Genomic DNA, 15077 nt, shown 5'->3' on the forward strand with positions numbered 1-15077 from the left:
AGCTTCTCACAGAAGCCAACCCTGTAGCCCCCGACTGCCAAAACCTTGCCATGCAAACCTGTTATAGTTTACCTGTCCAATTAAATGAGATTTGATTTATTAAAGCAAGCGACAAGTAGGCGCGCACCACACCCTCCTTTGTTCGTGGTTTTATACTCCTTTCCTTCCAGTATATATGTCCCTTGTAGGAGTTTTTAACTAATTCTCACTCAATTTCCTCCTAATTTCTGTCTTGCATTTGACTGGCTTCAACTCCCAGCTGTTGATTCTTAGTTCATTAATCTCAATTCCTCTGAGAGATAAAAATGTTTCTTTGACGAGTATTTTCCTTTGGCACGTTAGGAGCACTGCTGACAAGACCCTTTTCAGTCCTCCATTGATATGATTAGAACAAAACCAGCTCAACAATTGTATACACCAACAGTGCCTGCTTGGCACTGTTGATGTCCATAACAGATCCAGGACGGAGCAAGTGATTTACTGTAATGGTCACCATGTGTTGCCCTGCCGGACTTCCTAAGCTGCAAAGGTAAATAAATGCCTTCTCCTTGGGCTCCATGCTCAGCATGGCTCACTGCCATCCACTGCACTAATCTGATTTGAAACCCAAAAGGCTGGCAGAAGGGGGTATTCCTATCTTCTCTCCCCAGCTCTGAAAAATCCACTCAGCCACACTTGTGGCACTGAATAGTGAATGCTGCACCGCTTAACTAAACATAGGTGCATCATCCTTTAGGTAAAAGTCAGGAAATGTCCAAGGACCCTTATTGTCACATGACAGATGTACAGACTGCTACTTGGTTTATCTTTAGAAGGGACGTTTTGTCTTAAGATTCCTGTTGTACATGATACATGGCAAAGATGAAGACTTTAAACATGGTCTGAAACTCAGACCACTGTCAAAGGGAGCCTGGAGCTGGGTCTCAGTGTCCTATGGAAGGAATACCTACTAGGGGTGTGATGTTCCAATGAAAACATCAGTCAGCTTCTTTTAAGCACTTCATAAACATCAGTTTATCCTTAAACTTGGATTCATCTTCTTCTCCTGGTACTGATGCAATGCCCAGAACTCCCACCGAGAAAAAAAATGAGAAACCTGGGTGTAGCAAGAGGTCATTTAGATTGCAGGGATTTGAACAAGGACCTCTCTTACAAAGCAAAGTTTAACAAGTATACAGCACAATAGATACAAAACACTTGGCCCAGATCTTTTATAAGGTAGACAGGTTTACCACTTCTTTGCAAATAATAGAAACATGAACCAGAGACAGAGAGGCACCTGGAACAGAAAGGGAGAAGAAGGGGTAGCAGCGACTGTCCTCTGGTTCAGACTAATGAAAATACTGAGATGTCTTCCAGGTAGATGAGACTGAAGGCTTTCAAATGAAGAGGTGCTAAGTTTTCAAACTCTCTGTGTTCCCATGGTGCCTTGTGTTTACTTCATCCACTAAAGCTCTTGGAACTAAGTTGGTGATAAAACTGGAATGTCGACTTTATAAATATGAAAGCAGGTTCGGTAGCCATCAGGACTGTAGTGTGAATGACAAGAGCTCAAAAATCAGAAGGGATATAACTGCCAGAGGGAGGTATATTAATGCATTTCCAGTATGGAAGAACGGCGGTGGTATTACCATCACTGTTCTAAACTGGAAACAGCTTTCCTGATGTCTTTCCTTTAAGTTAAGGCAAAAGTTGAAAACTTTCTTTTAAGGAAAAAATAATTGCTAACAAAAATTTGAAATAACCTTAATCAGAGCACCTTCTTCTAACAAAATGCCTTTATAAGCAACAGAACAATGTGGCTGCACCCATGGCGGTTTTTTTCCAAATTAATATGTATTTCAGAACAGACAAATTGCAGTTGTAGAAAACTGTACAAAGAAACTATCAATGCTTATAACAATTTTAGTAAGTAAAAATAGTAAACAAAGATGTTGAAAAGGATACAAAGAGAAAATTTACTGGCATATTGGAACATTTGAATATGCAAATCTATCCCCAAGATAAAATATAAAAATGTATATTGCATTTATGCAAATATGCTCTGGAAAGCATGTCTATTAAAATATTTTACCTGGCCTTATAAAGGATACTAATAATTTATACGTTGAATGAGAATAAATTTTGCTCTACTTACTCTCCAAATCCCAACACAAACAACTGGTGCCTAGACAAAAAGTCCTGTTACTTGCTGATGAAGAATAAAGTGTTTTGCCTTTAAACCCATGGATTCCTACTGAGATGACCCAGAAAAGGTATGCAGAGCATACTGGCCTACAGCAACAGTAACTTGAGTCTCATCCTATATCTCTATTGTTTTAAGGCAGGGGTCCTCAAACTACGGCCCGCGGGCCAGATACGCCCCCCCCAGGTTCCTCAATCCGGCCCCTGGTATTTACAGAACCCCCCGCCGGGGGTTGGGGGGGGAAACCAAGCAGCCGCAGATGGCTGCCTGCCGCTGCATCCGCGCCGGCCCCCTGGTTAAACAGTTTGAGGACCTCTGCTTTAAGGCCATGTATAAATTCATTGCATCACCTCTAAAGAAAAAAAAACCCAAACCCAAACACCACTACCACGACCCCTGGCCCCACTACAGTTGTGTAAATAGGAAGTTATTTTGCATCGTTAGGCGAAATTCCAGATAATTTCTGACATACAGCAAAGCATTTAGAAATCCAGTATAAAAAGTCTTCTTAAACTAATTTTCAACTGACAGAATTATTCAATATGATTGAGCACTCCACCAAACCCCAGCCAGACAAAACAGCTCAACTCTTTCTGATATCATGAAGATGCCACCTATAAATAAAACCTGAAATTGTTAATGGCATTTCTGTGCAAACTTTTGACATGGTATTTAGAACTACTTTCTCTAATGGGCTTTGCAAGTTTGCAAATACAGTATTTTCAAATAAAGTATTTGTATTTAAAAGGCCAGGCTGTGTACTGTTTAATAAAAACAGAATGTTAGCACAGGTTTTCTAAACTTACCTGATAACTTCATAACAATGATTTAAAATTGGATATGCATACAAAACTACCAGTAGTGTACAACATCTGAATAAGTGACAAAGTGATAAAGCAATCCCCATAGGTGTACTGTTCTGACAGTAAATAAATAGTTTAAAATGCACATATCGATTTAAAAAATAGAAAATAGTAGCCACAAAGGCATAGCTAAGTTTCTACATTCCAATTCATAACTTTATCATAGTGCTGAATCTGTTGTTTTATGTGAGAAAGCTTATTCTTTAGATATTCACAACGCTCCTTTTTCTCCAGAAATGCAGGATCCTGCCAAAAACATAAAACCCTTTACATTAATGTATTACACTTTCAGACTCTTCCAAGAATAGCCTATTATCATCAATTATGTTCTTGATTAAGGACAGTATATAAATAAGTCTCCAAAATCACTCTTCTTCCCTGGCTACAATTTCTTATTTCCCGTTTCCCATTCCTTCATGAAAGGCTGGAAAAAAGAGATTCTGCTTTTATATGCTGCAGTTACTTAGTAAACAGAGCTGGTTTTAAACAGAAATCTGCAAATAAGTCATACTATTACATAATTTAGATTTTATAATTTATATTTATGTAATATACATACATTATATTCTGCGTTGTAGTATGTCTAATAAATCCCTCCCCCTAAAAAAGTGGTAACATGGGCACAAAATTTGAATTCCATGATAAAAAAAGTATTTATAATGTATTATGTTTTTAATGGAACACAGGTACACATTCCATGTCTGCATTTAAAAATGACAATGTAAAACCTCTTGGATTACACTGAAAATTACTTTTTTCAGAGTCTAAGTTCCATGCCACAAAAAACCCCAACAAACTTCAAGGATAAGACTTGTTTTCTGTTGTTAGCTTACTTATCTGTTGGTCATGTAAGTCACTGAATATAAACAAACTGGAGCCCCCAAAAAGCCCCAGTTGTCTGAATGCTGAATGCCAAGAGATTAGACATACTCTCAGAAGATGAAAATGCCTAGCTGTGGGGTTTTCTTCCCCCCACCCCCACATCTTGCTAATGGAATCACTATTCTTAAAACAGGTTGTTGGCATGAGCACAGCGGATTCTGTCCTAACTTTGCCAAAGTTGTCAAAGACAAAATATACAAAGCCCTGTAGTAGCTACAGATACCCTGACCTAGCAAATTCTCCCTAGTGTCAGACATGTTTGCTATTTACACTCTCTTTATTCATTATGTATTTACTAGCAACATAAAGATGAAAACACTCACATTTTTCTTCTTCTTGTATTCTTGCAGAACTTTTGATAGTCTTTCCTGCTCCTAATGAGAGACAGACCGTATTTTAAACACTTCCAGTGTGCTCCATATTTTCACTTAAATTCTACAAAATACTTGTCAGAAGTTAAAATCTCATTTGATCAATCCATTCCAGTTGTGACATTTTAGATGTAAACCTTGTACTTGAGAAACAGTGAAAGTATATGAACTGTAACTCACTCAAACTTGAAAGCTACTAGCATGTACCCCGCCCCCCCCCCCCCCCCCCAAAAAAAAAAAACCAACAGAAAAAAACATGCGTACAACTTAACTGCAATTTAGTATCCTTGGACTGATGACCAAACAAGAAATAACATATTCAGGGAAACTTTCTCCTCCACCAATTCACCCCCAGCATTACAAGGCATTGTGCCCTACCTAAAGGCAGCCAGAAATTGCCTAATACCACACCTGTTTTCCATGAGCCCATTTCACAGGTACTTACATATATGCATTCAGGATGGTGAGGAAGCTGTCTCAGCAATGCATCCAGCTCGTCAAACTTTTTTAATACAGCATGAACTTCCACAGACAGTTCTTTATACTCAGCAAACTGATCATTGAATACTGCTTTGTATCGGTCTCGCATTTCATTTGTTTGAATTGCTGGGTATTTCCTAAAAACCCCAAAGAGAAACAGCCAAAAAAACCCCGGTTTTCAAGGACTAGTTTTAAAGATAAGACTTCAACAAACACCTGGACACTTCATCTTGATAGTGTATTTCTGTATTATTTGCTAATCTCATAACCTGCTGAAATCTGCATGTCTGTAAAGCATTGTGTGATTCTGTAATTTCAGTGACAGAATTGCTGCAGCTGGAAGGTCCAATGACCCTATTCAAGCAGGGCCATCTACAGCTGGTTGCCCAGGACTGTCCAGACAGCTTTTGAGTATCTCCAAAAATGGAGACTCCATAATCTCTCTGGGCTACCTGTGCTAACCCTCACAGTGAAAAAAGGTTTTCCTAATATTCAGGTGAAACCTGTGTTTCAGCTTGTGCCCTAGTCTATGGCGAATAGTGTAAAAATTAATATATGATCTCATACTTCACCATAGAAGGCCTACCCTTTAAAAGGGACCATGTTACAGATTTAGCAATTAGAAAGTACAAGAGTAGTCAAATTTCAGGGGCTAAAAAGACAAGTAATTTCCCATCTATTTTATTTTTTCCTAAATTGTCTATGTGCTGGTCTTCTGCTCCCTTGGCAGTTACTGTACCTGCTAGATTCTAACATTCTGCTTTAACATTTGAGGTTTGGATGTTGTGGTTTTTTTTTTTTAAATTTAAGATTCTTTATTTATAGTATCGGTTCTATGCCACTGATACCAGCCCTCATCCTCTCTATTTTTAATATTAGCTTAATAAAGAATTGTAAGTTCCCACAGCACATGTGTGACAGAGAAACCATGAGTGTATACATGAGAAATGATGAGTGAAAAACATAACTCAAGCATTCTCCGTTAAGTTTGTTCATCAAAGTTAAGTCACTTACGCTAAGTAATCTGGCATCACTATAGGTTTAGGAATGTGACCTGCAGGTATATGACCATTACGCAGTTCTGGTTTTCTTTCCACAGATTTAAGCTGCCTGTCAGTGACTTCTTCTCTCGGTCTGTCATCACTTTCATACTGTTTTAAAAGGAAAAAAACAGTACTTAATGTACTCAGTTTTACATCACCTGCAATATACATAAAGCACAAAATACCCAACTCATTTGAAGCAAGAGATACAAGTACTGACAAGCAGCGTAGAAGCAAATCATAGATATTTCTTACAACACTTACTATAATTAGAAAGTAAGTAAACATCTACAGTAATGTTTCCCACACAGCATCCATCTTCAATCCGTCCTAACAGCAGTACCAGTGATCGGTAAGTATTTCTTGGGGCTTGGAAAGATTTTTATTATATATTTAAAAAAAGAATAAAATATTAAGGAAGTTTCCTTGGATATCAATCTAGTTTGTGAATGAACCAGAATCACTCAGTTGTCTGGAGTTCCCTTTTCCCCCTTCTTTCCTCTTGCACAATTTATCCCTTGATCCAGAAATAAAAACATGCGGAGTCTTGTTGGAACACATAAAAAAGGATCCTGATCCAGTAATGAAGCAACAGAGAAAACAGTGGTAGGAAATTCACGGTATCAGGAGACATTTAAGGATGAAATAAATACACCATAAATTCTCTGGGAATTATCAACATCTGCTGTTAAGATCCTATGCAATCTTTACAATGTAAGCAACTGCATCTTTGTGAGGCAGAAGCACTAACATTGCTGATACTTCAAAACTGGCAACAATGTCTTTGAAGCACACTCAGACACAGGAAGGAGCAACTCACAGAGCACCCACCATTGTGCTTCCACTCGCTCTCCTCCAAGTTAAGCAGCCAGCTAGGAGGAAAGAGTCTCGAAAATCTCTAACACCTCAGATGACCTGCTGCTCTAGCCATGTCTGCCAAACTCTTGTGATAAATGCTACAGAACTTGTCACCTCAAAAAAGAGCGTAAAAGCACATACAGAGGCTGTCATCAGATTTGGTATTTAAAGTAAATTTTACAACCTAGCCTACCTAGTAGTAGCGTCTTTACAAACTTCCGAATCTTCTAAGTAGAAGACTGTTGCCTGTGCTATGTTAAAGAATTAAACCTAATCTCTTCCAAGCCAAATAAGTAAATAAATAAATAGGTCAATCAAAACAGTCCCAAGAAAAAGACAACCATTTGGAAATACCAGTAAGCAGAAAAATAAATTCCTATTGCCTACCTTCTTTTCCGGAAAAGAGGACTGTGTTTTCATCTGTCAAAAAATGGAAAGAACTGTAAGTTTTATTTTCAGCAAAAATAGTATGCAAAAGCACTGACTCTTTAAAACCTAAACTTTCTCAAAAGCACGCTGTACAGAGAATTACATTTATATTCAGGTATGAAGAAAGTTAGTATAAGGAATATTTTCAGATCAATTGATTTTTTAAAGACTGTTTAAGAACTGTGGAACTAAAATAACCACCCAAACCCCAGAAAAACAGGATCTCCCAGATCATAGCTGAAAGGAACTGCTTGCAGGAAATAATCCATCCACTTCTCAGTCTCCTTTATTATTTCACAATCCTGCCCACACTGACACCCTGCAGCCTAATTCATTGTTTATAAATTACAACAGTACACTAACCCGCAGCTCCACCAGTAGCCGTTTTGCACAGTACTCTCCACAGCCTAATCCATATATTATAAAAGTATTCCCTTTAGAAATATTAAGTAATTGGAATAAAAAAACATGGATAGCAACAGGGAAGAGTGATTGAACACCTTCTATATAATTTCAGCACTCACCTCACTCTTGAAGGACATACTGAAAGTTGGTTAAAAAACTTTTCTCAATGAGCTGCAATGTACTTTTCAAAAGGGATCTCAGTTTTATGCAAGATGGTGGAACAGAAACCAGTGTTAAATGAAAATACTGCAAATGAGACTGCAGTCAAAGAGCAGAGGAAATACAACTTTAAGCGCACTCTCTCCTACTAAAATCACTTAAATGCTGACCCTTCCTTAAGTTAGGCATATGTAGACTTCACATACATTAATTTTTATGCTATATTATGTTTCATTCATTTGTTAAAAGGTTTTTCTGGTGTTCTCACGTGAAGGAGGCTTTACACAAATTCCTTTGAACTCTCTAGTTGAGAGTGGCAATTCTCTACCATTACAGTTTATCATTAACTAGGTGGGTACTGCATGCTTCTATTAAGGGCAAGCCCAGCAGAAATGCAAAATACTTGATGTGCAAAAGATGAAACTGACTGAAATCTAAGACACCAAGATCTTGCCAATTCTGTTACAACTATTAATTTCTGCTAACTACTGTAAGGAAAGCTGAAAAGACATAAAGAAGCAGCTTGAAGTTTTGCTTGCAAAGTAACAGTAAGTATTTCATGTTTATATTCACACTAGCACTTAATGTGCTGAAAGCACGGTTTTCAAATAAATGCTTGGTGGTTTTAAGCCTAACCCTACTGAACAGCTGAACAAGTGCATTGTTCATTTCTTCCTTTGTTTGGAAAACACACACCAGGAAATAGTTCCATCAGCTGACGCAGGAAGAAAGCTGAGTACACAAAGAGAACCGAGCTAGCTCCTTACTCAAGTGAATTAAAAAAATAAAAAAAAATTCAAAATTTTGGATCAGACATCTTAAAAATGCCGGAGACGACAATTGCTAAGACTCTGTCTGTGGCATGGAAAGATCTTACAGCTGCTCCCCATCACACCATACCCAGCATATACAAAACGGTAACTAATTACTTACCTCCTGTTCCATTAATTCCCTGTGCCTCCTAGCTCCTTCATGCCTCCATAACTTTAGAGAAATCACCGCACTAATTAGATAGATTATCACTGTGGCAAACAAGAAGATGATTGCTGCTGTCTGACCTCCCTCTACACGGCAAAAAGATGCATTTATTGGTGTCTTAAACAACTGGTAATAGCACAGCCCGCCTCGGTTGGTGTCGTTTACATACACTATGGCAGCTGACATGTACAGAAAAAACAAGGCCACATTAATTCCAAACTCGGTCAGAGGCCACCAGTTGGAATCAAGGAGGATAGTCCGGTAGTACATCGACATGCCCAGCACCAGCAGCACTATCGTGACTACCCACGCCATTCCCGCCACTACCAGGATGAAAGGCGTTTTGGGTCCACTGTAGGAGTAGCCTCCGTAGATGCTGCTAGCCCCGTAGCCGTAGGGCTGCGAGTACCCGAACATGTTGTACCACTCGTTATCCTTGTGTACGTAGGCCGTGACACAGGCGAAGACGGCGGCGCCCAGCAGCAGCTCTGCCACGCCGAGGATCCTGAGCAGTCCGGCCCAGGACTTCATGTAGGCGTACCGCTGGTTGTAGGCCTCCACCCGCTCGCTGTACGTCTGGCCGGTGCCAGCGCGGCGCTCCAGTGACCCGAAGGGGTCCGCGGGCAGCATGGCTTCGGCCTCCTGCCGCAAGCTGTAGCTCCCGCCCGATCCTCCGAAAGGGTCCCTGAAGGAGCCGGGCACCGACCTGCGCTCCGGCGGCGGTGGGTGCGGGGAGGCCGGCGGCGAGCACTCGGCCCCGTCCGAGACGTATCTGATGTCGGAGGCCGTGCTGTCCCAGCTGGAGCCGTTGCGGCGTCTCCCTCTGAAGAACTTCTTCCACGAGTCCGGGATGAACCGCCGGACCGGCTTGAGCTCGGCCGGCCCGCTCGGGTCGCGCCGGCCCTCCCCGGGGCTGGCGGCGGGGCCGAACGGGGGCTGCAGGGGGAGCGGCGGCGGCGGCAGGGGGGCGGCGGACCCCGGCTCCGCGTCCCGGGCGAGCGGGGAGCCGGCCCCGGCCCCGCGGGGCGGCGGGGACCTGCCGGGCCGCCCGCCCTCTGAGCCGGCGCTCCTCGACATGCCTGGCGCCGGGCCCGGCATCAGGCGCTGCCCACCCCGCTCGGCCGCCGCTCCTTCACCTGGCGGGAAGAGGCCGGCGCCGGGCGGAGGAACAGGGCGCTGCCGCCGCAGAGCGCACGGGGAGGCCCGGCCCGAGAGCAGCCCGCGCTCCGCTGCGCGCCCGGCCCCCACCCGCCGCTCGGCCGCCCTCGGCACGGGCACCTGCGCCGCCCCGCCCGGGCGGCCTCACCCGCGGCTGCCGAGCGGCCTTCGCCCGGGGCGGCGGGAGCTTCCGGCCGGCGAGCCCCGGCGGGGCGGGCGGGCCTGCCCGAGCCGGGCGCGGCGAGCCGGCGGGCGGGGCCAGCCGCTCCCCCGTCCGCTGCTGCGGGTCGGCGGCGGAGCGGTGCCGGGGAGCGCAGTGCCTCGTGGCAGCGGGCGGCGTGGAGCCGTCCCGGGCACGGCGAGACCCCGCGGGGAGGAGCGGGCGGCTCAGACGAGCCCACCCGCCGCCCCCGTGCCGTCCGTGCCGCCGGGGCGAGCCTACGGCCCCCAGCGCAGGCGGTGCGAGGGGAGAGCGGCACCGGCGTGGCTGCCGCAGGGCGGGGCGGGGGGCGTCTGCCCGACGCTGCCCTTCCCGACACGGGAGGGGGGCGGTGGCAAAAAAAGGAGCCCGCACAAATCTGTTGTGCAGCCTGTGTCCCCTTAGCACATTTTGTTAATATCTTTTAGATTGTAAAAATATATTTTATTTTTTATATATTTTAGGTTCACATCAACTGCCCGCGGCAGAGTACGTGCAGCATTCCTGCGGGAGGAGTTTTACTCGCATCGTTTGTGTGGGATGTCAGTTTCTTTACGTGGACACTTCAGTCAGTGCTCCCAGAAGGTTCACACTTCCAAACAGCCATTTTTTGGGAAAGTATGGTTTCTCATAAAACCTTCTAACACTGACAGGTTAGCAAACGTGGACTCTGGAAACGTGCTGTACAAATGCAAAGGAAATAAAAATGTGTTCAGAAGAAAGAGTGGCATTACCTATTACCTATCTACAGTCTCTTTCTGATCTGTTAGTCTTAATTTCTTGTTGCCTCCTTTCCTAAACATGGCTAGCTCTTACGGCTCAGAACAGGCAGGGAATGGCTTGTGGCCTAGTATTCAGCTCAGGTCTGATCCTGCAAAGTTAAGGGGAAGCTGAGGAAACTTGATGCTGACTTGGCCTGCTAGCCCACCGCCGTAGCTAAAGGACTATTCTCGTGCAGACTGTGCTTTCTTTAGCAATTGTTGCATGTTCAGCTATTGTGGTGGGTTACCAGTTGATGGTTTGTTACATTCAGCCACCATCCTATTTTTCTATTTCTAATTCATCTTCCTCCATGATTGCTTGAGCTGCAGCTGGCAGAGGCTGACTGCAAGGCAGTTAATTTCCACGGCAGCAGCTGGAAGTGAGAGGGAATGCATCCCATTCATTTACATTGGTTTTGCTTTTCTCCATCTGCACAGCTGTCTCCACAGCACTCACATCAGCAGGATCCACCTGCTGGAGTCAGTCTGGTACTCCAGGATCTTTATCAGCATGAGTTTCAAACTTTAACCTGTAAAATTATTACAGCAATGGTAAGTTACTGTGGAAAAAAATCCCACTTTTCCTGCTCTCTCAGCACAGAAACTGCTGTAGAAAAGACTGCCCACGCACCATGCAAGTCTTCCCCCTTCACTGATGCTTGCTCATTTTCTGGCAGTAATAGCCTTTGTTCACCACCATTAATTCAAGCCCTACACATTCTTTTCTTACATCGCTACCATCAATATTACATTTTATACCCCTGTGCCCATCTTCTGATTTGTGCCCAGAACTCAACGCTACGTAAGCTACATGATAACCCACAGAACACATTGAAGTTCCTCTCAGTTAAAGCTTGAAATGGTATACACCCAAGTTACTAAAGAAGATACATTATTTTAGACACCAAAACACTTTATATGTATTCAAAGTGTTTATCACATTACCATAACACATTTACAGATTGCTTCCACAGAAGACCGAATTCCTGCTGTCCATCAACTGTGTAGTTATTATGTAGATCTATCATTACCTGGCCTGCAAAATTAATTAATCTGGGATGGTCAAGCCTTAGTTAAGACACAAAACCTTTTATTAGAGGTAATTAACATAGTGTAGGTGACCCATCTGTCTGAACAGTGATTTTTGGGTCATATACCATACATGGTAACAACTTGCTTCTTGGTTGTCTCATGTCACACGATTTTTTAAAATGCACTGCAAACTTTGGTTTTGTTTACTTCACCTGGGAAAGGCTTTTTAAAGCCTTTTCAGTCTTTTGATGTTACTTTAAAGGGGTTAGTGAGCAACGAAGTTCTAGTTAATATAATATGCAGGACTTCCAAAAGGCTTCTCACCAAGTCCCCAAAAGGCTTTTAAAAGAAACTTTAAGCCTTAAAAGAAGCCTTCAGCCTACAAGAATGAATTAATAGTAAAGTCTGTTAAATAATTAACAGGTGGGAAATGGAGGAAGGGAATCTGAGTTAACAGTTGACTCCTGCAGTGGAGGAAAGTTGCCAACATAGGTTTGCAGTGCCAGGACCCAGGCTACCCACTACATTCCTAAAGGTAACCTTGTGAAAAAAGGGGGTGAAAAGTGACACTAGTGACTTTGCTGGTGATGCTAAGTTAGGCTAGTAAGGATGTGGGCTGTCAAGAGCACTGTGCCAGGACTTTATGAGACTGATTGACAGGGCAGTAACATGGTGAAATTTGATGTACACTGATACCTGAAATCCATGCAGTAAAAAAAAGGGAAGAAGGATTTAAAATACTGCAACACGAGGAACATGACTTACATATTTATAAAGCATCACATATGCCTTGCTTCTGGCAAGGCAGACATTTGTTCAATAATTTTAGTTAAATAAGTTTTAAAAATGTTCTTTGTGTTGTTTCAAATCTAACAAGGAGAGCTTTAAATCTCATCTATGTGACTAGAAGCACATTTATGTACCTGATATATGCATAAACCGTATGTTGGGGTTTTAGGCAAAAGGATTAACAGTATTAACATTTTGGGTTACAAAAATGTATTGTTATGCTCACTGATAAAAAGAAAAAAAACTAAGTGCCAGAGTTACACTGATCTTACCGTGGTTTCTCATTCTGAAGACACTCTGGTGGTAAACAGAAGCTTGAAGAGAGATTTTGCAGCAAAACGGTTTTCTTGATACTGTAAGAGTTGGGAGAGTGGTGGTAGTGTGTGGCAGGGGGAACAAAAATGTGAGTAAAAAAACCTGCTAAACAATAATTAATGCATATATTCTGGACATAAAAAACAGCATAATGACGTCAATGATGATGATGATACACAAGCTGTGTGAAACTCCAATGCCATCAATGCATGCAAACTCATGCCTAGCCTCACCTAGTGGAGGATAGAATAGCACAGAACAGAACAGAACAGAATATTTCCTTTGGAAGGAAGGTAAAACGATCATCTCATCCCACTGCCTGACTCCTGCAGGGATGAGCAAAGCTTAAGGCGTGTTATTCGGGGCACTCTCCAAAGGCCTTTTGAGCACTGACAGGCTTGGGCATCAACCAGCTCTCTAGGAAGCCTGTTCCAGTGTTTGACCACCCTCTCAGCAAAGAAATGCTTCCTCATCTCAAGTCTGGACCTCCCCTGGCACAGCTCTGTGCTATTCCCCCCAGGTACAAGGGGCAATGGGCACAAACGGAAACCCAGGGAATTCTGTCGGAATAGGAGGAAAAATATCTTTACCTTGAGGGTGACAGAGCACTGGAACAGGCTGCCCAGAGAGATGGAGGAGTCTCCTTCTCTGCAGACATTCAAAACCTGCCTGGACGCAATTCTGTGCACCGTGCTATAGCAGGTGCCTGGGCTGGCAATCTCCAAAGGTCACTTGCAACACTGACCATGCCATGACCCTGTGGTTCTGGGAGCGTATCGCTGCATGACAGGGAGAAGAGATCAGCACCTCCCTCTCCACTTCCCCTCCTCAGGAAGCTGCAGAGAGCAGTGAGGTTGTCCCTCAGCCCTCTTCTCTCAAAACCAGACAAACCCAGAATCCTCAGATACTGCTCACGGGACATGCCTCCCAGCCTTTTCCCCAGCTGTGTTGCCCGCCTCTGGATGCATGTCATGCCACTGATGATTGCCCAATACTCCAGTCTGTCTGGATTCCTCTGCAAGGCCTCTTGCCCCTCGAGAGAGTCAACAGCACCTCCCAGTTTGGGACCATCGGCAAACTTGCTAATGGTGCATACTACTCCATTCGACTTGATAATGCTGCATTGCAGTCAACTGGGACCTCTCCAGACTCCCAAGACTGTTGAAAAACACTGCGGAGAGGTCCCACAATGACATCGGCCAGCTCTTTCAGTACCCTGGGCTGAATCCCATCGGGCCCTGTAGATTTACGCGCATCCAGCACCAGCAGCAAGTCTCAGGCAAGCTCAGGGTCAGATGGGAGCTTATTATCGCCCCTCCCTGTCAAGGTCTTCCAGCACTGGGCTGTGGGGCTCCCAGGGCCCGCCATCGGTGTTGAAGGCAGCGGCAAAAAGAGGCATGACATGTCTCGGCTTTGTCTGCATCCCAATCTGTGAGCGAGCTGACCGACCTTATCCAGACCAATGTTATCTCTCTTTCTCCTTTTGCTGTTCACATCTTTTAAAAAGGCCTTTTTCTTGTCCTTCACAGTGCTGGCCAGCTTCAACTCTAATTGAGTTTGGGCCACGTGGATTGTCTCCCTACGGTGGCAAATAGCGTCTCTCTAGTCCTCCCATGTCTCCTTTCCTTCCTTCCCGTGTCCCCACGGTTTCTTTTTCTGCCTCACTCCCAGATGAAGATCTGTGCTCAGAGAAGCTGGCCTTCTGCCTGGCTCGCTTGGCTTCTGACACTTTGGAATTGCCTGACCCTGCGCTCGTAAGAGGTGACTCTTAAAAAGCAACCAGCACCCCTGGATGCCCATACCTTCAAAAGCAGATGCCCAGGGGACCTTACTAGCTCGCTCCTTCAGTACCCCAGCTCTGCTCTCTGCATATCCAGGGTCGAAGTTTTGCTGGCAGTTCTTGGCCGCTCACCAACAGTGTGAAACTCAACTCCTTGGGGGTCACTGTGACCAAGGCAGCACCAATCACCACTTTGCCGACGACTCCCTCTCTGCTTGCAAACAACAGCTCTAGGAGGGCACCTTTCCAACTCGGCTCCCTTAGTAACTGCACCCAGAAGTTATCTTCAACACATTTCAGGATTTCCTAGGCCTCTTTGTGTCCACTCCATGATATTCCCAGCCGATGTCTGAGAAGCTCAGATCATCCATAAGGACAGAGGCAGTAGAT

General features: G+C 44.1%; 1 protein-coding gene across 1 annotated transcript; it reads right to left on the reverse strand.

Annotated features, from left to right (window-relative positions):
- Nucleotides 1-1101: 1101 nt before the first annotated feature.
- MARVELD2 (MARVEL domain containing 2) lies at nucleotides 1102-10010 on the reverse strand. The gene is made up of 6 exons (XM_055791045.1): nucleotides 8609-10010; nucleotides 7070-7102; nucleotides 5796-5932; nucleotides 4747-4918; nucleotides 4254-4304; nucleotides 1102-3294 (listed from the first exon to the last, which is right to left on the reverse strand). The coding sequence occupies exons 1-6, from the start codon at nucleotides 9749-9751 to the stop codon at nucleotides 3178-3180; spliced, it is 1653 nt and encodes a 550-aa protein (XP_055647020.1). The 5' UTR covers nucleotides 9752-10010; the 3' UTR covers nucleotides 1102-3177.
- Between the last annotated feature and the right edge of the window lie 5067 nt (nucleotides 10011-15077).

The sequence above is a fragment of the Falco peregrinus genome, chromosome Z (genome assembly GCF_023634155.1).
Source record: "Falco peregrinus isolate bFalPer1 chromosome Z, bFalPer1.pri, whole genome shotgun sequence".
NCBI lineage: Eukaryota > Metazoa > Chordata > Aves > Falconiformes > Falconidae > Falco > Falco peregrinus.

Coding starts and splice junctions, on each gene's coding strand:
- MARVELD2 (XM_055791045.1), bottom strand. CDS start 9,751: ATGCCGGGCCCGGCGCCAGGCATGTCGAGGAGCGCCGGCTCAGAGGGC. Junction 7,103..8,608: donor GGGAATTAATGGAACAGGAG/GTAAGTAATTAG, acceptor ATTTTTTGACAG/ATGAAAACACAGTCCTCTTT. Junction 3,295..4,253: donor AATACAAGAAGAAGAAAAAT/GTGAGTGTTTTC, acceptor TGTTTTTGGCAG/GATCCTGCATTTCTGGAGAA.